Source organism: Hyla sarda, chromosome 6 (genome assembly GCF_029499605.1).
Source record: "Hyla sarda isolate aHylSar1 chromosome 6, aHylSar1.hap1, whole genome shotgun sequence".
In the NCBI taxonomy this organism is placed as follows: domain Eukaryota; kingdom Metazoa; phylum Chordata; class Amphibia; order Anura; family Hylidae; genus Hyla; species Hyla sarda.
Genome location: NC_079194.1, coordinates 14,590,425 through 14,613,004, shown reverse-complemented (window position 1 = coordinate 14,613,004; position 22,580 = coordinate 14,590,425). Strand labels below are relative to the sequence as shown.

At 44.3% G+C, this 22,580-nt stretch overlaps 1 protein-coding gene across 1 annotated transcript in view; it reads left to right on the top strand.

The window, feature by feature from the left end:
- Window positions 1–22,580, top strand: part of SH3GLB1 (SH3 domain containing GRB2 like, endophilin B1) — a gene marked incomplete in the record, with an annotated part of 74,287 nt that overhangs the window by 50,356 nt on the left and 1,351 nt on the right. The window contains 3 exon segments of the mRNA XM_056523215.1: window positions 2,129–2,152; window positions 6,878–6,967; window positions 8,881–8,981. Of these exon segments, the coding sequence (XP_056379190.1) occupies window positions 2,129–2,152; window positions 6,878–6,967; window positions 8,881–8,981 (215 nt within the window).

Genomic DNA, 22,580 nt, shown 5'->3' with positions numbered 1-22,580 from the left:
TGCCCCCCACTGGTGTCTGACAGATCTTTGGAACAGTGGGCTGTACAAGTTTTCATTTTCATGGACCACTGTTCCAAAGATCCGTCAGACACCTGTGGGGGGTAAATTCTCACTGCACCCCTCATTACATTCCGTGAGGGGTGTAGTTTCCGAAATGGGGTCACATGTGGGGTTTTGTTTTTTTTGCGTTTGTCAAAACCGCTGTAACGATCAGCCACCCCTGTGCAAATCACCTCAAATGTACATGGTGCGCTCTCCCTTCTGGGCCTTGTTGTGCGCCCCCAGAGCACTTTGCGCTCACATATGGGGTATCTCTGTAGTCGGGAGAAATTGCGTTATAAATTTTGGGGGGCTTTTTTCCCTTTTACCTCTTGTGAAAATGTAAAGTATAGGGCAACATCAGCATGTTAGTGTAAAAAATAAAAAATGTTTACACTAACATTCTGGTGTAGACTCCAACATTTCCTTTTCACGAAGGGTTAAAGAAGAAAAAGCCCCCCAAACCTTGTAACGCAATTTCTCCCGAGTACAGCGATACCACATATGTCGCCCTAAACTGTTGCCCTGAAATACGACAGGGCTCCAAAGTGAGAGCGCCATGTGCATTTGAGGCCTAAATTAGGGATTTGCATAGGGGTATTCTACGCCAGTGATTCCCAAACAGGGTGCCTCCAGCTGTTGCAAAACTCCCAGCATGCCTGGACAGTCAACGGCTGTCCGACAATACTGGGAGTTGTTGTTTTTCAACAGCTGGAGGCTCCGTTTTGGAAACAGTGGTGTACCGGACGTTCTTATTGGGGGAGGGGGGCTGTGTAAGGGTATGTGTATATGTAGTGTTTTTAACTTTTTGTTTTATTTTGTGTTAGTGTAGTGTAGTGTTTTTAGGGTACAGTCACATGGGCGGGGGATTACAGCGAGTTTCCCAGCGCAAAATTAGCTGCATCTCAAGATGCGAGAAACCCACTGTAAAAGCCTTGCCCATGTGAATGTACCCTGTACATTCACGGGGGTGGCGGGGCGGGGGGGGGGGGGGGGGGCTTGCATCAGCTGTTGCAAAACCACAACTCCCAGCATGCATGGTCTGTTAGTGCATGCTGGGAGTCATAGTTTTGCAACAGCTGGAGGCACACAGGTTAGGAAACACTGAGTTAGAAACAGACAATGTTTCCCAACCAGTGTGTCTCCATTTGTTGCAAAACTACAACTTCCAGCATGCCCAGACAGCTGAAGGGCATGCTGGGAGTTGTAGTTCGGCAACATCTGAAGGGCCAGATGTTGCTGAACTAAAACTCCCAGCATGCCTGGACAGTCAGTGCATACTGGGAGTTGTAGTTTTGCAACAGCTGGAAGAGCACAGATTGGAGACCATTATACAACGGTCTCCAAACTGGGGCCCTCCAGATGTTGCAAAACTACAACTCCCAGCATGCATGGTCTTTTAGTGCATGCTGGGAGTTATAGTTTTGCAACAGCTGGAGGCACACAGGTTAGGAAACACTGAGTTAGAAACAATGTTTCCCAACCAGTGTGTCTCCAGCTGTTGCAAAACTACAACTCCCAGCATGCCCAGACAGCTGAAGGGCATGCTGGGAGTTGTAGTTCGGCAACATCTGAAGGGCCAGATGTTGCTTAACTAAAACTCCCAGCATGCCTGGACAGTCAGTGCATACTGGGAGTTGTAGTTTTGCAACAGCTGGAAGAGCACAGATTGGAGACCATTATACAATGGTCTCCAAACTGGGGCCCTCCAGATGTTGCAAAACTACAACTCCCAGCATGCCCAGACAGCCAAAGCCAGTTGATTAAATAAAAAGTTTTCAACTGGAGTACCCCTTTAGGAATTTTATAATTCAGTTCTGATAAAATGGAAGAAAATAAATGCTATATTGAGAAGTGAATTGGCACAGAATACAGGACCTATAGAATGGCGCACATCCTCTATACCATTCAGATTTATTCTAGTTTCCATTTGTTCCATACTAAAAGATGACTGTGAGACGTCTGAATCCTACTTTGATTTCATTTCCTTTGACTCTTTGACCTTATAGCAGAACAAAACTCGAATAGGGCAGCAGAATATGTCTTATGTATTAAATTGTTTTTTTGTGTTGTTTTTAATGCTGGTCAGGTATGGACGGATGAAGTGACGCGGGTGAGTATATATGTCATTCTTATCACTGTGGGTGCGCCAGGGATCTGTGGGTTTACCTTCATATAAACCACCCTTATACTTATTAGTTTATATATTACTTTTACTATTATGTTTTCCATATTTGTTCCATTACGATTATCTATCTTCTGTATAGGAATCTGCAGGGCCAGTGGTACATCATAGTTCTGCATATGTTAAAGGGATTGTCCACGAATAGAAACACAGAGCTAATTTCTTTCAAAAACAGCACCACCCCTGTCCTCAGGTTGTATGTGGTATTGCAGTTCAGTTCCATTGAGTTGAATAGAGCCAAGTTGTAATACCGCACACAACCTGAGGACAGGGGTGGTGCTGTTTTTGGAAGAAATTAGCTCTAGGATTTACCACCATTAGTCCTACAGCACCATCTGTTTTTCCAGTGCAGCCTCATCCATGTAGAACTGGGTCATTCCTGTAGTAGTTATACACCCCTCCAGCTCTATCTGTATACAGTATATCTGTATACTGCTGCTATTTCTATGAGATCAGGAAATATAGTAGTTAAACACCTGCCCTCCAGCTCTCTGTATACTGCTACTATCTCTATGGGATCAGGATATATAGTAGTTATACACCTCCCCTCCAGCTCTACCTGTATACTGCTGCTGTTTTCTCTATGGGATCAGTATATATAGTAGTTATACACCTCTCCTCATGGCAAAAAAAAAACCCAGCTTTGAATAACTAAGCATCAAAACTGAATGTAGTGTGAACTGATTACCAGGTACAGTGATAAGACTTCACCCCCTCTCTCTGCAAAGCCAAATGAGTATTCTTAGGAAATGTTTGCAGCAATACCTTACAGCATTGTAGAAACTATTAAATTTTTTTTTTTTTTTTTCAAATTTTATTGTGTAACAAGAAAGGCCTCGTTACTTCTTATAATATTAACAAGAAAAAAAATATTTCATTGGAATTGTATAATGGTTTTCACTCCGTTCACACAGGTTGGGGGAATTTCCATTTCTCGGCTCAGTCAGCAATTTGTTTTCTTGGTGTTTGCGCTTTTTTGCATTTAGAAATTCCCCATTATAAATAGATGTAAAGTGGCTCCATGTCCAGAAACGGAGCAAACTTCGCTCTATGCCGGATGACTGGCGATGCGGGGCGAAGGCTCGTGACGTCACAGCCACGCCCCCTCAATGCAAGTCTATGGGAGGGGGCGTGACTGCATCACGCCCCCTCCCATAGACTCGCATTGAGGGGGTGGGGTGAGACATCATGAAGGGGGCGGGGCTATGAAGTCACAAGCTGCCGGTGTGAGGTGTTTTTTTGCGTCCCCGTAGATCCATGCACCCGCTCCTCCCCCCAGCTCTCCGAACATTTCCGAAGCTAGAACTGGGGGAGGGCAGAGCAAGGGGAGGGAGGAGGTTCACGCCCCCTCCCTCATCTCCCCTCCCTGAGCTCGGCTGGGCGCAGATCTCTACGGCACGCCCCCTCCCTGGGGACATAGAGCAGTGCTCCCAATGAGCTCTGTGTAAAGGGGGACATACTGCACGGGCTAAAGGGGGACATACTGCACAGGCTAAAGGGGGACATACTGTTCAGCTTGGGGAGATGAGGGAGGGGACCTGCCGTGGAGATTTACGTCCTCAGCTCGGGGAGATGAGGGAGGGGCCTGCCGTGGAGATCTATGTCCTCAGGGAGGGGGCGTGCCGTGGAGATCTGCGTCCAGCCGAGCTCAGGGAGGGGGCGTGTACCTCCTTCCTCCCCTTGCCCCAGCTCTAGCTTTGGAAATGTTCGGAGAGCTGGGGGAGGAGCGGACGCATGGATCTACGGGGGTGCAAAAAACCACCTCACACCGGCTCTAAACATTTGGAACATTTTGTTTCTAACGCTGAGCAGCAGAGAGCCCCTCTAAAGGGGTTCTCCCTTGTTTATACAGTTTTTTGTTATTATGTTTGTGTGTTGTGTGTGTATAAGTATGTGTTTTTTATGTGTGTTGTGATTATGTATATATGTATTTTCTTACCTTTTGAGAAGTTCCGGAAGCTGGCCCCTTTTTCTTCCAGTGGGTTGCTGTGTAACCTCGGCCTCCGCCATGTTGTGTTCAGTAAGTGGGATGTCGGGGGGTGTGTTCCTGCTTCTGACGTCCGAGGCAAATCTTTTCTTCCTGTTTCTTCCGTCGCTCAGCGAAAAACTTGCGTACTCGCGCATGCGCACACAGTTTGTCAATTAGACAAAAAAAAGGGGTATTCCAGGCAAAAACTTTTTTTTTATATATCAACTGGCTCCGGAAAGTTAAACAGATTTGTAAATTACTCCTATTAAAAAATCTTAATCCTTCCAATAGTTATTAGCTTCTGAAGTTTTCTGTCTAACTGCTCAATGATGACTCACGTCCCGGGAGCTGTGCATGATGGGAAACTATCCCCATAGGAACTGCACAGCTCCCGGGACGTGAGTCATCATTGAGCAGTTAGACAGAAAACAACAACTCAACTTCAGGAGCTAATAACTATTGCAAGGATTAAGATTTTTTAATAGAAGTAATTTACAAATCTGTTTAACTTTCCGGAGCCAGTTGATATATAAAAAAAAAAGGTTTGGCCTGGAATACCCCTTTAATGCCACCTTTTACTTTTTGCTGTGCACTTTATAACCTTTTGGTAACTTTTTTTTTTCTGTGCATTAAATATTTTTAGCTTTTACCCATACTTATGCTACATTATGTTTTAATACATACTCTGTATTCTTTTGCGTTGCTGTAGTGCGTTATTTTGGCAATTTGTTTTGCTTTATTATTTTTCTGTCTACCCCCTTCCCTTATGAAAATTAAAAACTACTAATGAGAAAAAATATATATTTTTGCTTTTATCCCACATTGAAGTCCGGATCTATTTTTACTACTTGCTTCCCCTTGCATTTTTTCCTACGTCGCAAATCGAAATATGCAAATTTGTATTAGACAGACGTGAGTGGAGATTTTGCAGAATTCAAGTGAATTTGTTTTTGGTTATATTGCGTAACTACCAGAGAAGTGTTATTGCTCAATGGTCGGCAGCGGTGATGACACGATGTACTCTCTGACTTATTTATCAAGTTTTTGTTTATTTCCATTGCTTTATCCCCCCCTCCAACCACAATCAGTTAAAGGGGTACTCCAGTGGAAGAAACAAAATATGTATAAATCAACTGATGCCAGAAAGTTAAACAGATTTGTAAATTGCTTAGATTTAAAAATCTGAATCCTTCCAGTACTTATCAGCTGCTGTATGTTCCACAGGAAGTTCATTTCTTTTTGAATTTCCTTTCTGTCTTGTCCACAGTGCTCTCTGCTGACACCTCTGTCCATGTCAGGAACTGTTCAGAGCAGGATAGGTTTGCCATGGGGATTTGTTCCTTCTCTGGACAGTTCCTAAAATGGACAGAGGTGTCAGCAGAGAGCACTGTGTACTGACAGAAATATATTCAAAAAGAGAAAAGAACTTCCCATAGAGCATACAGCAGCTGATAAGTACTGGAAGGATTAAGATTTTTAAATAGAAGTAATTTACAAATCTGTTTAATTGGGGTAGTCTAGTGCTGAAAAACGTATCCCCTATCCTAAGGATAGGGGATAAGTTTCAGATCACGGGGGGTCCGACCGCTGGGGCGCCCCAGCTCGCTGGCCAGATAGTGGGTGTCGACCACCGCACGAAGCGGCAGCCGACATGCCCCCTCAATACATCTCTATGGCAGAGCCGGAGATTGCCGAAGGCAGCGCTCCGGCTCTACTATAGAGTTGTATTGAGGGGGTGTGTCAGCCGCTGCTCCGTGCGGTGGTTAACACACCCGCTACCCGTGGGCTGCCGGGGCCCCTTACATGAGATCGCAGGGGGGCCCCAGCAGTCGGACCCCCCCCGCGATCTGAAACTTATCCCCTATCCTTAGGATAGGGGATACGTTTTTCAGCACTGGACTACTCCTTTAACTTTCTGGCACCAGTTGATTTAAAAAGAAAAAATAGTTTTCCTCCAGAGTACGGAGTACCCCTTTAAAGGGGTACTACTGTGGAAAACTTTTTATTTTTTTAATCAACTGGTGCCAGAAAGTTAAACAGATTTGTAAATTACTTCTATTTAAAAATCTTAATCCTTCCAGTACTTTTTTGGGGCTGTATACTACAGAGGAAATTCTTTTCTTTTTAGATTTCTCTGATGTCATGACCACAGTGCTCTCTGCTGACCTCTGCTGTCCATTTGAAGAACTGTCCAGAACAGGAGCAAATCCTCATAGCAAAACATATGCTGCTCCGGACAGTACCTAAAATAGACAGCAGAGGTCAGCAGAGAGCACTGTGGTCACGACATTCGAGAAATCCAACAAGAAAAGCATTTCCTCTGTAGTATATACAGCCCCAAAAAAAGTACTGGAAGGATTAAGATTTTTAAATAGAAGTAATTTACAAATCTGTTTTTAACTTTCTGGCACCAGTTGATTTAAAAAAAAAAAAAAAAAAAAAAGTTTTCCACCGGAGTACCCCTTTAAGTATATGGAAAAGAGATGATGTCAAGGAAACTCTCGTGTTTGTTGTTCCCTGGGATGTAAGCTGTGTCTGATGACAGGAGTCATGGTCGGTGGGAGCAGGACGCAGGTCATTGCATTGTGAACGTACAATAATGGCCGTGATCGCCGCCTCCGGAAAGATACACACTAAGATGTGATGCTAATGGCTCTTTTTTTTTTTTGTCCTGTCTTTCTCAGGCTGAACAGGAACTCAGAATAACGCAAAGTGAATTTGACCGACAAGCTGAGATTACACGTCTGCTGCTAGAAGGCATAAGCAGTACACATGTAAGTATAACCTGACAGAGAGTCACAGATGGATGGCGGAAAAATAGGACCGGCCACAGGTGTTAGGACTGTATACAGTGCAAGGATTCATAACCTTACATCTAAAGGGAACAAACTAGATTGGTGTTTCCTAACAAGTGTGTCTCCAGCTGTTGCAAAACTACAACTTCCAGCACGCCCGGACAGCCTTCGGCTGTCCGGGCGTGCTGGGAGTTGTAGTTTTGCCACAGCTACAGGCACACTGGTTGGAAAATACTGATCTAGAAGTTATTGTTATGGGAAACGTAATGGAGTGGCACTTCTTAGGCTATGTTCACACAGCGGTATGGTTTGCAAATGTCTTCCCAGAAAACGTGGGCAGACATTCTGCAAATGAGGCTGTCCGGGCATGCTGGGAGTTGTAGTTTTGCAATAGCTGGAGGAACTCTGGTTGGGGAACACTGTTCTAGACAGGTCCAGGCATGCTGGCAGTTGTAGTTTTGCAATAGCTGGAGGTGCCCTGGTTGAGGAACACTGTTTTAGACAGATCCAGGCATGCTGGGAGTTGTAGTTTTACAATAGCTTGAGGTACCCTGGTTGGGGGAACACTGTTCTAGACAGATCTGGGCATGCTGGGAGTTGTAGTTTTGTAATAGCTGGAGGTGCCCTGATTTGGGAACACTGTTCTAGACCGATCCGGGCATGCTGGGAGTTGTAGTTTTGCAATAGCTGGAGGCACCCTGATTTGGGAACATTGTCCGAGACAGATCGGGGCATGCTGGGAGTTGTAGTTTTGCATTAGCTGGAGGCGCCCTGATTGGGGAACACTGTTCTAGACAGATCCGGGCATGCTGGGAGTTGTAGTTTTGCAATAGCTGGAAGCACCCTGATTTGGGAACATTGTCCCATACAGATCCGGGCATGCTGGGAGTTGTAGTTTTGCAATAGCTGGAGGCACCCTGGTTGGGGAAAATACTGATCTAGAGGTTGTGTTGTTATGGGAAACGTAATAGAGCAGCACTCCTAAGGCTATGTTCACACGGCGGTAAGGTTTGCAAATGTCTGCCCAGAAAACATGGGTAGACATTCTGCAAAATATCAGGCGCCAGGCGTCAATGTATTTCCAAGCAGATTCTGCTGACTTGTCAATTCTTTCGGCGGAGGCCAGAATCGGAGTTTACGCAACCGATGTTTCCTTTGCCAGATGTTCTGCAGTGTGCACGGTGCAGCAGAATCCCATTGAAAGCAACAGGACTCTGCTGCAATGGAATTTCCTAGCTGAATTTTTCCATCCGATTCCATGGCGTTACACAGTGAGGCGCCCTCTAGATGGCGCTAGTGAAAAGACAGTAGTAAGAGTTTCTCCTCTTGGTCCTTCACTGATGCTTATAATAAAGGGGCAGCATTCCATGTACAGCAGTGCAAGAAACGGCACCATCCACTTATACTGCAGTCCCTGTGCATAGCAGAAGGGGGCGCTGCTGTGCAGGAGAGGATCGTGTACATTACAGCACTAATTCATTTATAAACAAGAAGGCACACGATTTTGTGACCTGGCCTGTGGTATGTAAATCTGGTATTGCTGGACCTTTTGTCAAAGCATTGCACCAACTGTACGCCATACCGCAAGCTTGCGTGACGCTCCATGAGAACGTTGGCAGCAGAGGAGAGAGAGGAGTGTAACTCAAGGGGTCATAGCACCTGCCTGAGAATAACTACAAAAAATAAATATTTTCCCCGAATACCCCTTAGAGCAGTGGTCTTCAACCTACGGACCTCCCAGATGTTTCAAAACTACAACTCCCAGCATGCCCGGACAGCCGATGGCTGTCCGGGCATGCTGGGAGTTGTAGTTTTGCAACATCTGGAGGTGCGTAGGTTGAAGACCACTGCCTTAGAGTATAATATGGTAATGTCTTATATTTCCCATACAGGCACATCACTTGCGTTGTCTTAATGACTTTGTGGAGGCCCAGATGACCTATTTTGCTCAGTGTTATCAGTATATGCTGGATCTGCAGAAGCAGCTCGGCAGGTAAGTGTTAGCGGTGAATATGTGCATGTGACACGATCAGAATTTCCACCTTATGAATTGAATTGTCCATTATAAAAAAAAAAAAGGGTCTGTTTTATATTTTTTTGTTGTCCCAGAAACAGTGCCACTCCTGTCCGTGGGCTGTAGCTGTATTGCAGCTCTGATCTAAAAGGGCTCAGCTTGTAATGCCAGGAACAGTCCTATGAGGACGATGAGGGGACTTGGTTTAACCCCCTTAACGACCACGGGCATATATTTACGTCTGTGGCCGGCTCCCGATCTGTGAAGCGTGCTCGGAAGCTGAGCGCACTTCGTATCTGCGGGCAACCGGGACCCACGGCTAATACCGGACATCGCCAATCGGGCTGATGTCCGGTAATAACCCTTTAGACGCCACGATCAAAGTTGATTGCGGCATGTAATATGGGAGAAATCAATACCGGCTAGCTCAACGGAGCTGTTCGGGACCGCCGCAGTGAAATTGCAATGTCCGGAACAGCTGAGAGGACAGCGAGAGGATCTCTGCCTGGCTCCATGCTGTCCGATTGGCGTTTGATTGCTTTAAGCCTGAAATCCAGGCTTAAGCATTCAAGCACAGATAACACTGATCAATGCAATGTTATTACAGAGCATTGATCAGTGCCTGCAATCAGTGTGTGCAGTGTTATAGTCCCCTATGGGGCCTATAACATTGCAAGAAAAAAGTGTAAAAACAAAGTTAATGTTATTTAACCCCTTCCCTAATAAAAGTTTGAATCACCCCCCCATTTCCCATTTAACCCCTTAAAGGGTACCTCTCATCAAATAAACTTTTTTGATATATTTTAGATTAATGAATGTTGAATAACTTTCCAATAGCATGTTAATGAAAAATATGCTTCTTTCTATTGTATTTTTCCCGATCAGTCCGGTCAGCAAGCATTTCTGACTCATGCTGGAGTCCTAAACACTCAGAGCTGCCAGCCTGCTTTGTTCACAGCCAAACAGGCTGTGAACAAAGCAGGCTGGCAGCTCTGAGTGTTCTCCTTTGTGAACAAAGCAGACTGGCAGCTCTGAGTGTTCTCCTTTGTGAACAAAGCAGGCTGGCAGCTCTGAGTGTTCTCCTTTGTGAACAAAGCAGACTGGCAGCTCGTAGTGTTTAGGACTCCAGCATGAGTCTAAAATGCTTGCTGCCAGAACTGGTAGGGAGACCCCTAGTGGTCATTTCTTCAAAGTGGAAAATTAAATAGAAAGAAGCATATTTTTTAATAACATGTAATTGTGAAGTTATTCTGCATACATTAATCTATAATATATCAAAAGTTTTTTTGATGAGAGGTACCCTTTAAGGACCCGGGGTTTTTCCGTTTTTGCACTTTCATTTTTTCCTCCTTACCTTTAAAAAAATCATAACTCTTTCAATTTGGCACCTAAAAATCCATATGATGACTTATTTTTTGCGCCACCAATTCTACTTTGTAATGACATCAGTCATTTTACCCAAAAATCTATGGTGAAATGTAAAAAAATGTAAAAAAAAAAAAAAAACACAATTTTTTAAGTTTTGGGGGCTTCTGTTTCTACGCAGTACATTTTTCAGTAATAATTACACCTTCTCTTTATTCTGTAGGTCCATACGATTAAAATGATATCCTTCTTATATAGGTTTGATTTTGTTGCACTTCTGAAAAAAATCTAAACTACATGCAGGAAAAATGTATACGTTTAAAATTGTCATCTTCTGACCCCTATAACTTTTTTTATTTTTCTGCATATGGGGCGGTATGAGGGCTCATTTTTTGCGCCGTGATCTGAAATTTTTAGCGGTACTATTTTTTATTGATTGGACTTGTTGATCGCTTTTTATTCATTTTTTCATCCTATAAAAAGTGACCAAAAATACACTATTTACAATTTATTCACTTTTTTTTCCACATTTTTTGCAGTGTTATAGCTCTCATAGGGACCTATAACACTGCACACACTGATCTTTTACACTGATCATTGTTATCCCATAGGGACCTATAACACTGCACACACTGATCTTTTACATTGATCAGTGGTTTCTCATAGGAAACCAGTGATCAATGATTCTGCCGCTTGACTGCTCATGCCTGGATCTCAGGCACTGAGCGGTCATTCGGCGATCGGACACCAGGAGGCAAGGTAGGAGACCCTCCTCGTGTCCTACAGCTGTTGGGGACGCCGCGATTTCGCCACGGCGATCCCGAACAGCCCCCTGAGCTAACTGGCAGTGATTTACTTTCAATTTAGGCAAACAACAAAAAACGTGGTCTCAAATGGCTGGAGGTGCTCAACCCCAAATGTGGTTGTGCATTTATACTGGGGGAGCAGATCCTGCCCTTGTAGTCCGTTGCTAAGGGCAATCCCCAGCATAAAAATGCATACAATGGGGGATGCCTGCAGCGGACTACAAGTGCCACAATAGAATCCTACACCAGATAGACGGTGTGGATGTGTAACAATTAGAATAATACAGGAATATGGGTGCACTACTGTGGTAGATGTATACAATGACGTTGGCTATCCCTCAACACTGATTTTAAAATTGAGACATTCGCCAGTATATCCTTATATGAAGGACATAGCAGAGCCCGTACACCAACCTTGGCGTTGGTGTGCGGGCTCTGGTATGTCCTTCATATAAGGATATACTGGTGAATGTTTCAATTTAGACGCAGCGTTTAACTTTGAACGCCGCTTCTAAAGGGTTAATAGCGAGCAGCACAGCGATCAGTGCTGCGTGCTATTAGCCACGGGTCCCCGCCCATTGTTAGAGGCCAGGCCTGACCCGCTATGTCGTGGGGCCACGTCATGGCCCCGTGTTTATAGAAAGGGAAAGGACTCAGGACTAACCGGTACGTCCTTGGTCCTTAAGAGGTTAGAAAAGAAAAACATATGTGGTATCACCGCGTGCGTATCGCCGAACTATAAAAATATATTGTTAATTAAACCGCACGGTCAATGGCGTACGTGCAAAAAATTCCAAAGTCCAAAATAGCGTATTTTTGGTCACGTTTTATACCGTAAAAAAAAAAAAAAAAGTGATCAATAAGTCCAATCAAAACAAAAATGGTACCGAAACTTTAGATCACGGTGCAAAAAATCGTCATACCGACCCAATCGTGGAAAAATAAAAAAGTTATAGGGGTCAGAAGATGACAATTTTAAACGTATACATTTTCCTGCATGTAGTTATTTTTCAGAAGTACGACAAAATCAAACCTATATAAGTAGGGGGTCATTGTAATCACATGGACCTACAGAATAAAGATAAGGTGTAATTTTTACCGAAAAATTTACTGCATAGAAATGGAAGCCCTCAAATTACAAAATGGAGTTTTTTTTCTTCACTTTTGTCTCACAATGATTTTTTTTTTCCGTAGATTTTGGGGTAAAATGACTGATGTCATTACAAAGTAGAATTAGTGGCACAAAAAATAAGCCATCATATGGATTTTTAGGTGCAAAATTGAAAGGGTTATTATTTTTAAAGGTAAGGAGGAAAAACGAAAGTGAAAAACACGGAAAACTGCTTGGTCCTTAAGGGGTGAAAAAAGACATAGTGGGAAAACCATCCAGAAACAGGCCGCCAAAGTGCAGGTGCAGTCCCAGCCAAGTACTCCCCGTCCCCTGCTGCTCTTGATCAACAGAACCCCTCCCCTATAAACAAATTGTTAGAGAAGCTACATGGAGAGAAGCCTGTGACCGCACTCATTTTTTTGTTAAATATTCTTTATTTAATGTATTTCACACACAAAGCATTAAACATTCTTTAAACATATGTGCATTCTTAGTAGATAAAAAGTAAGTAAAAAAGGAGAGAAAAAATGTTTTTAACGCTTTAACTACGTAAGCTGTATATATCCATCATAGTGCCATTAACCTGTCAAGGACACAGGGCGTACAGGTACACCCTGATGTCCCGGTACTTAAGGACCGAAAACGTACATGTACGTCCTGGTCCCGTTAACGGGGTTTAAACCGTTCTCACCAGCGGAGAACGGGTTAAACTATCAAAGTTGATTGCGGCGTCAAAAAAAAAAAAGTGAGACTGTCCCGGCAGCTTAGCAGAGATGACGAGAGGGTCCTCACCTGCCTCTCCATTGTCCCTTCGGCGATCTACTGCTCCAAGCTTGCGCAGCAGGCTAGTGCAGCAGAGGGCCGGTAACACTGATCAGTGCTATGCTATGGCATAGCATTGATCAGTATATGCAATCAACATGCAATCAAAGTATATGCAATCAACATTTTTTTTAAATGTAAAAAAAATTAATGAATTAACCCCTTTCCCTATTAAAAGTTGAAATCACCCCCCTTTTCCCATTTTTTAAATAAAATAATGTAATAAAAATAATCATATGTAGTACTGCCGCGTGCGTGAATGTCCGAACTATTAAAATATAAGGTTAGCTAAACTGCACGGTCAATGGTGTACACGTAAAAAAAAATACCAAAGTCCAAAATTGTGCATTTTTGGTCACTTCATTTACCATAAAAAATATTAATAAAAAGCAATCAAAAAGTCCCATCAAAACAATAGTGGTACGTTTAAAAAACAATATAGACCACAGTGCAAAAAATGAGCCCTCATATAGTTCCGTATGCCGAAAAATAAAAAAGTTAGAGGTCAGAAGATCACAATTTTATACATACTAATTTTGGTGCACATAGTTAGGATTTTTTTTTAAGTACGGTAATAAAATAAAATCTTCATAAATTGTGTATCCTTGTAACCGTATGGACCTACAGAATAAAGATAAGGTGTCATTTTTACCGAAAATTTCACTGTGTAGAAACATAATCCCCCAAAAATTACAAAATGGCGGGGGTTTTTTTGTTTATTTTTTTTTTTTTCAATTTTACCCCGCAAAGATATATATATTTTTTTGTTTTGCAGTAGATTTCATTAAATGATTGACATCAATACAAAGTACAATAGGTGTAAAATTGAAAGCGTTATGATTTGAAGAAGAGGAAAAACAAAAGTACGAAAATTGGCCCCCTCCCATAGACTTGCATTGTGGTGGCGGGGTGTGGTGTCATAAGGGGGCTGGGCTATGATGTCACGAGCTCCCAGCTCCAGCGTTCGGAACAATTTGTTCCAAACGCTGAGCAGCGGAGTGCACCCTTAATGGTGAAAATGGGCTTGATCCTTAACCCCTTAAGGACAATGGACGTACTCCTACGCCCCCGTTTCCGAGTCCTTAAGGACCGAGGACGTAGGAGTACGTCCTGTCCTTTCCCGGCCCCCTGCCGCTAGCCGGAGGGGAGCCGGTGCCCGATGCCTGCTGAAATCGTTCAGCAGGCATCGCGGCATATCGCCCAGGGGGGTCATTATGACCCCCCATGTCGGCGATGGCCGCAGATCGCTGGACAATTCAGTCCAGCGATCTGCGGCGATTCCGGGTCAATCGGGTCTCCAGTGACCCGGTGACCCGGAATTACTGGCTGATCGGGGCCGTCAGAGACGGCCCCGAACAGCCAGAGCCTGCAGGGGTGAGGTGGCACTGGTGCCACCTCACGATCGCCCTGATTCGTCGGCCGGATTACCGGCCGACCAATCAGGGCGCCTGCTGCGGGTGTCACTCCCGCACCCGCTCCGCCCCTCTTCCGGAGGACGTGAGCGGGTGCGGGACGTGCACCCCGGGTGCTGGGGACCCCGATCCCCGGCGTTAATGTTGGGATCGGGGCCCCAGGAGCGACGACGGCGGCGGCGGGACTGACCTGTGCGGCGATCAAGCAGCAGCAGGAGGTGAGTGACAGCCTCCTGCTGTTGCTTAGCAACAGCTCCCAGCATGCAATATGGGCATGCTGGGAGCTGTAGTTATGCAACAGGAGGAGGCAGACCACCACAACTCCCAGCATGCACTTATGGGCATGCTGGGACTTATGGTTTTGCAACAGCTGGAGGCACATTATTTCTATGGAAAAGTGTACCTTCAGCTGTTGTGTAACTACAACTCCCAGCTTGCACAAACAGCTTAAGTGCATGCTGGGAGTTGTAGTGGTGCATCTGCTGGTTGCATAACTACAACTCCCAGCATGCCCGTTGGCTGTCGGTGACTGCTGAGAGTTGTAGTTTTGCAACAGCTGAAGGCACACTGAGTTAAGTAGCAAACCAGTGTGTCTCCAGCTGTTGCATAACTACAATCCCCAGCCAAAGTAGTATGCCTCCGGCTGTTGCATAACTACAACACCCAGCATGCCCTTCCGCTGTCCGTACATGCTGGGGGTTGTAGCTTTTGCAACAGCTGAAGGCACACTGGTTGCAAAACACTGAGTTTGTTGCCAAACTCGGTGTTTCACAACCTGTGTGTCTCCAGCTGTTGCAAAACTACAACTCCCAGCATGCACTGATAGACCGTACATGCTGGGAGTTGTAGTTTTGCAACAGCTGGATGTTCCACCCCCCCAATGTGAACGTACAGGGTACACTCACATGGGCGGAGGATTACAGTAAGTATCCGGCTGCAAGTTTGAGCTGCAGCAAATTTTCTGCTGCAGCTCAAGCTGCCAGCGAGAAACTACTGTGAACCCCCGCCCGTGCGACTGTACCCTAAAAAACACTACACTACACTACCACAAAATAAAATAAAAAGTAAAAAAATACTACATATACACATACCCCTACAATAAAAATGAAAAACGTCTGGTACGCCACTGTTTCCAAAACGGAGCCTCCAGCTGTTGCAAAACTACAACTCCCAGCATGCACTGATAGACCGTACATGCTGGGAGTTGTAGTTTTGCAACAGCTGGATGTTCCCCCCCCCCCCCCCCCAATGTGAATGTACAGGGTACACTCACATGGGCGGAGGATTACAGTAAGTATCCGGCTGCAAGTTTGAGCTGAGGCAAATTTTCTGCCGCTGCTCAAATTGCCAGCGAGAAACTACTGTGAACCCCCCGCCCGTGCGACTGTACCCTAAAAACACTACACTACACTAACACACAATAAAATAAAAAGTAAAAAACACTACGTATACACATACCCCTACACAGCCCCCCTCCCCTCCCCAATAAAAATGAAAAACGTCTGGTACGCCACTGTTTCCAAAACGAAGCCTCCAGCTGTTGCAAAACAACAACTCCCAGTATTACCAGATAGCCACTGACTGTCCAGGCATGCTGGGACTTTTACAACAGCTGGAGGCACCCTATTTGGGAATCACTGGCGTAGAATACCCCTATGTCCACCCCTATGCAATCCCTAATTTAGGCCTCAAATGCGCATGGCGCTCCCACTTTGGAGCCCTGTCGTATTTCAAGGCAACAGTTGAGGGTCACATATGGGGTATCGCCGTACTCGGGAGAAATTGTGTTACAAATTATGGGGGGTATTTTCTGCTATTACCCTTTTTAAAAATCAAAAATTTTTGGGAAACCAACATTTTAGGTAAAAAATTTTTTTTTTTTTTTACATATGCAAAAGTTGTGAATCACCTGTGGGGTATTAAGGTTCACATTACCCCTTGTTACGTTCCACGAGGGGTCTAGTTTCCAAAATGGTATGCCATGTGGTTTTGTTTTGCTGTCCTGGCACCATAGGGGCTTCCTAAATGCGGCATGCCCCCAGAGCAAAATTTGCTTTCAAAAAGCCAAATGTGACTCCTTCTCTTCTGAGACCTGTAGTGCGCCAGCAGAGCACTTCTCACCCCCATGTGGGGTGTTTTCTGAATCGGGAGAAATTGGGCTTCAAATTTTGGGGGGTATTTTCTGCTATTACCCTTTTTAAAAATGTAAAAATTTTGGGAAACCAAGCATTTTAGGTAAAATTTTTTTTTTTTTTTTAACATATGAAAAAGTCGTGAAACACCTGTAGGGTATTAAGGTTCACTTTACCCCTTTTTACGTTCCCCGAGGGGTCTGGTTTCCAAAATGGTATGCCATGTGGTTTTTTTTTGCGGTTCTGGCACCATAGGGGCTTCCTAAATGCGGCATGCCCCCAGAGCAAAATTTGCTTTCAAAAAGCCAAACGTGACTCCTTCTCTTCTGAGACCTGTAGTGCGCCAGCAGAGCACTTTTCACCCCCATATGGGGTGTTTTCTGAATCGGGAGAAATTGGGCTTCAAATTTTGGGGGGTATTTTCTGCTATTATCCTTTTTAAAAATGTAACATTTTTGGGAAACCAAGCATTTTAGGTAAAACATTTTTATTTTTTTTTTTACATATGCAAAAGTCGTGAATAACCTGTGGGGTATTAAGGCTCACTTTACCCCTTGTTACGTTCCCTGAGGGGTCTAGTTTCCAAAATGGTATGCCATGTGTTTTTTTTTTTTGCTGTCCTGGCACCATAGGGGCTTCCTAAAGGTGACATGCCCCCCAAAAACCATTTGACGCTCCTTCCCTTCTGAGCCCTCTACTGCGCCCGCCGAACAATTAACATAGACATATGAGGTATGTGCTTACTCGAGAGAAATTGGGTTTCAAATACAAGTAAAAATTTTCTCCTTTTACCCCTTGCAAAAATTCAAAAATTGGGTCTACAAGAACATGCGAGTGTAAAAAAGGAAGATTGTGAATTTTCTCCTTCACTTTTCTGCTATTCCTGTGAAACACCTAAAGGGTTAATACACTTATTGAATGTCATTTTGAATACTTTGGGGGTGTAGTTTTTATAATGGGGTCATTTATGGGGTATTTCTAATATGAAGACCCTTCAAATCCACTTCAAACCTGAACTGGTCCCTGAAAAATTGTGAGTTAGAAAATTTTGTGAAAAATTGGAAAATTGCTGCTGAACTTTGAAGCCCTCTGGTGTCTTCCAAAAGTAAAAACTCAAAAATGTTATGATGCAAACATAAAGTAGACATATTGTATATGTGAACCCAAAAAAAAAATATTTTGAATATCCATTTTCCTTACAAGCAGAGAGCTTCAAAGTTAGAAAAATGCAAAATTTTCATTTTTTTCATCAAATTTTGGGATTTTTCACCAAGAAAGGATGCAAGTTACCATAAAATTTTACCACTAAGTTAAAGTAGAATATGTCACGAAAAAACAATCTCGGAATCAGATTGATAACTAAAAGCATTCCAGAGTTATTAATGTTTAAAGTGACAGTGGTCAGATGTGCAAAAAACGCTCCGGTCCTTAAGGTATAAAATGGCCTGGTCCTTAAGGGGTTAAAGGGGTACTCCGCCCCTAGACATCTTATCCCCTATCCAAAGGATAGGGGATAAGATGTCAGATCGCGGGGGTCCCGCTGCTGGGGACCTCGGGGATCGCCGCTGCAGCACCCCGCTATCATTACTGCGCAGAGCGAGATCGCTCTGCACGTAATGACGGGTGATACAGGGGCCGGAGCATCGTTACGTCATGGCTCCGCCCCTCGTGACGTCACTGCCTTCCCCCGTCAATACAAGTCTATGGGAGGGGGCGTGGTGGTCGTCACGCCCCCTGCCATAGACTTGCATTAAGGGGACGGGCCGTGATGTCATGAGGGGCGGAGCCATGACGTCACGATGCTCCGGCCCCTGTATCGCCCGTCATTACGCACAGAGCGAACTCACTCTACGCAGTAATGATGGCGGGGTGCCGCAGCGGCGATCCCCGAGGTCCCCAGCAGCGGGACCCCCGCGATCTGACATCTTATCCCCTATCCTTTGGATAGGGGAAAAGATGTCTAGGGGCGGAGTACCCCTTTAAGCAGTTAAAGGGGTTATCCGGGAATAGGAAACCACAGCTAATTTCTTTCAAAAACAGCTCCACGTCTGTCTCCAGGTTGGGTGTGGTATTACAATTTTGCCACAGTAGGAAAGAAAGTGGGCTGGCACTAAGTGACAATGAAGAAGTCCTGTGAGACGGGATGGAATCCACTGGTGTGTGGGCTGTAAAGACGCGAACTGGTGGTGCGAAGCCGGACTAAAGCCACAGCTCAGCAGTGCAAGAAAAGGAACAAGGCTGCACTCACCAGTGTTGATTTTAGCGTGCGTCTTATTCTTCACAAACTGAACATTACAGGGGTGCGGGTCTCAGCATGCAGGTGCGTGTTTGAGCAACACGACGTGTTTCAGGTGGAATGCGCTTCTTCTGGCTCTCAGCGTCACCTGCAATTTCTGCCTTATATACACCCCCCCCCCCCTTCCTCCCACTAATTATCTCACCTGTATTTCCAACCCAGTCTCCACAATTACCTGTTCATTCACGGGCCGTCCAATCCCCCGAGCTCCTGGCGTTCCTGCTACGCCTCTTCCCCGCGTCACGCGGGCCGACCCACGTGAGCTTGGCCCAGCCAATCAACCCGGAACTCGTTCCGACCAAAGGGCAGCGCCGGCGTCACTAAGCTGCATTCCGCGTCACACAGAGTCATGGCAACCAGGACGCCTGCTCTCCGGACCAGAACTCTCTTCAGAATACAGTGGTCCCTCAAGTTACAATATTAATCGGTTCCAGGACGACCATTGTAAGTTGAAACCATTGTATGTTGAGATCAGAACTCTATGGAAACCTGGTAATTGGTTCTAAAGGCACCAAAATATCATCCAAAAATAGAAAAAAGTGAGGATTAAAGAAAAATAAGTAGATAACTAATATAGAGAAAGCAAATCCTTACATATAAAAGTAAGAAAGATCTGCTGGGAGCTGCAAATCACGGTCTGTGTCAGTGTTTCCCAAGCAGGGAGCCTCCAGCTGTTGCAAAACTACAACTCCCAGCATGCCCGGACAGCCAAAGGCTGTCCGGGCATGCTGGGAGTTGTAGTTTTGCAACAGCTGGAGCCACCCTGCTTGGGAAACACTGGTCTATACAGAGGGACAGGAGCTTCTTCGGGGTCCTGTACAGTACACACTGTGTCCTAAAAAGTAATGGAGTCATGTAATACCTCCCTGTACTGTAGGGGGCACTATCGGACACCAGTCAGTGCATACACTTCAGTAATACAGGGTTTTTTTTTTTTACCAGTGAATGCCCATTCTGATTGGTCAGTTCTTCCAGCCATTGACAAGTTTCACAGATCTGGACTGTCCGTAGCATTGTATGTTGAGTCTGGTTTCAACTTGCGATGTTCCAGAAAAGAACATTGTATGTTGAAACTAATGTATGTTGAGGCCATTGTAAGTTGAGGGATCACTGTATATGTGTTTGTCTTAAAGTGGTGAAGGGGTAGGGCAAAAGGGATTTACAACAGATATTCCATTAGGGGAAATTTAACTGTTTTTAAGTAATAATGACCGAAAGTGCAAGTGACACTCCGTTACAGTTACTGCAGCTAAAAGATACCATTTCCTATGAGCAACAAATACTGTTTTTAGATATATTAGTGAGATTAATGCTGAAAAACATTTTCCTACTTAATTGAATAACGCAATAATACTCAGTTTACAAAAAGACTGACATGTCTGTCCTGGCACGCTGGGAGTTGTAGTTTTGCAACAGCTGGAGGCACCCTGGTTGGGAAACACCGATGTAATTCATCAATCAGTGGGTTATAATAGGCCCCTAAGGGTGGCCAAAAAAAAAAAAAAGGTGTGTATAAAAAAAAAGTTTAAAATATGAAAAACATTTTGGTATCCACCACGCTGATGTAATTGTCCAAACTATTAAATAATCCCACATGGTAAACAACAATGTAAATGCAAAAAAAAAAAAAAAAAAAACTCACCAAAAATAAACCACTAACACAGCTCCATAGGTGGGAAAATAAAAAAAAAGTTGAAGGGGTCAGAACACAGCAATGAAAAAATTAGGGGCAATTTTTTTTTCAAGTTTTCTACATAAATTTTTTATATTTTATTTATTTTTTTTAACCATAAAACAAAACCGAAGTTATCCAAGTTTGGTATTCATTGGAATTATACTTGATTATAGAATAAAGTTGTTGCCCCACAAAATAGCACATTTCCAAATTTTTTCAGTTTTTTTGCCCTACATAGGATTTTTTCTGACTTCATGATACAATAAAGGGCTCTAACGAAACCTACTTTGCCCACAAAAAAATAGGCCTAATACAATTTCGTCAGTGGAAAAATAAATAAAGGTATGAAGGTCTTAGAAGATGAGAATAAAGAAAACGTAAATCGGAGATCAAAATTTAAGGGGTTAAAATGGTAAATCATTTAAAAAAAAAATTAATTATAATACGAAAACCCCTGTACAAATTGTGGTAATGCTGTTTTCGAACTGACCTAAACAAATAAAGATGTCCGGTCTGTTTTGGGCTCCGGGTGAATGGTTTTGCAGCATATTTTATAGAAAAATGTGTTAAAACAAGTCACAATTGGTCCCGCAAAATACAAGCCCTTGTATGGCTCTGTTCCCCAAACAGGGTACCTCCAGCTATTTCAAAACTACAACTCCCATCATGTCCAGATCTGTTTAGAACAGTGTTCCCCAACCAGGGTGCCTCCAGATATTGCAAAACTATGCCTCCCAGCATGCCTGGATTTGTCTAGAACAGTGTTCCTCAACCAGAGTTCCTCCAGCTGTTGCAAAACTACAACTCCCAGCATGCCCGGATCTGTCTAGAACAGTGTTCCCCAACCAGGGTGCCTCCGGCTATTGCAAGACTACAACTCCCAGCATGCCCGGATCTGTCTAGAACAGTGTTCCCCAACCAGGGTGCCTCCAGCTGTTGCAACACTACAACTCAGCCCTGTGGGAGCCTCTGGCTGTCCGGGCATTCTGGGAGTTGTAGTTTTGCAACAGCTGGAGGCACCCTGGTTGGGGATCACTGCAGCATAAAAAACAGGGACAGACACCATCACTACTGCCAAGTATGACAAATTCTATGCTGCCTATGGTTTGGGCTGCATGAAAAGAATGAATTTCCCTTTAATAAACAAGACTACCAGGAGCGCACGTCGTACCGAGCAATTTGTGAAGAGTAAAAATGGCGGCTAACCTCCTCTTCACCTCCTGCTTCTGCCGTATTGATTACAATTGCCGGCACAGACAGGAGTTCAGCCATTGTATTGTAATAACCGCCTATTAAGCGAAGGCAGATTGTAGCCATTTGTGAAGGTCACCTTGTTTTCCCGACTCGTACGGATGCCGCCGATGCGTCTGCATAATTGTGCGCTGTAACGGAGGGGCCGCAATTACGCAAATGCGGTCTGTATGGATGTCACAAATGTGAGAAGTGGATATGAGTTTTCCCTAATACAATCTGTATAATCAGAATCACTAGGGCCGAGCAGCCGATGTGAATTCCTTGTATTATGCTGCCGCTCCCACAGGGCCGTGTTGGGGAATTAGATTTTTCGGTATCGGGCTCCGCAGCCTGTGGGCAGGTGAAGCTCTGCTTATATTTATAGGAGCCCTAAATAATTCTCTTGTGCTGGAGAAATAGGATTTCAGTGACAGAATGTGGGCTCCTGAATGGCGCCTTGTAATCCATCTCTATTGCTGTGGGCGGTTGTGAAGCCTGCTGAGTTACGGAGCACAATCACCGTGTAGCCTCAAGGGCTGTGATTCCTTTGATGCCCCTTTTTGTTCCTGAACTATAGAGATTTTACTATCTCAACTTCTCACTGAATAGTCAGATGGGCCCAGAACTTTATTGCAAAAGATAGTGTGACTGGTAGGCTAAGGGGGTGAGTATGAGTCTGAAGAGGTGCGATTATAAAGCTCGTATTCGTGAGCCCCTGGGTTCTGC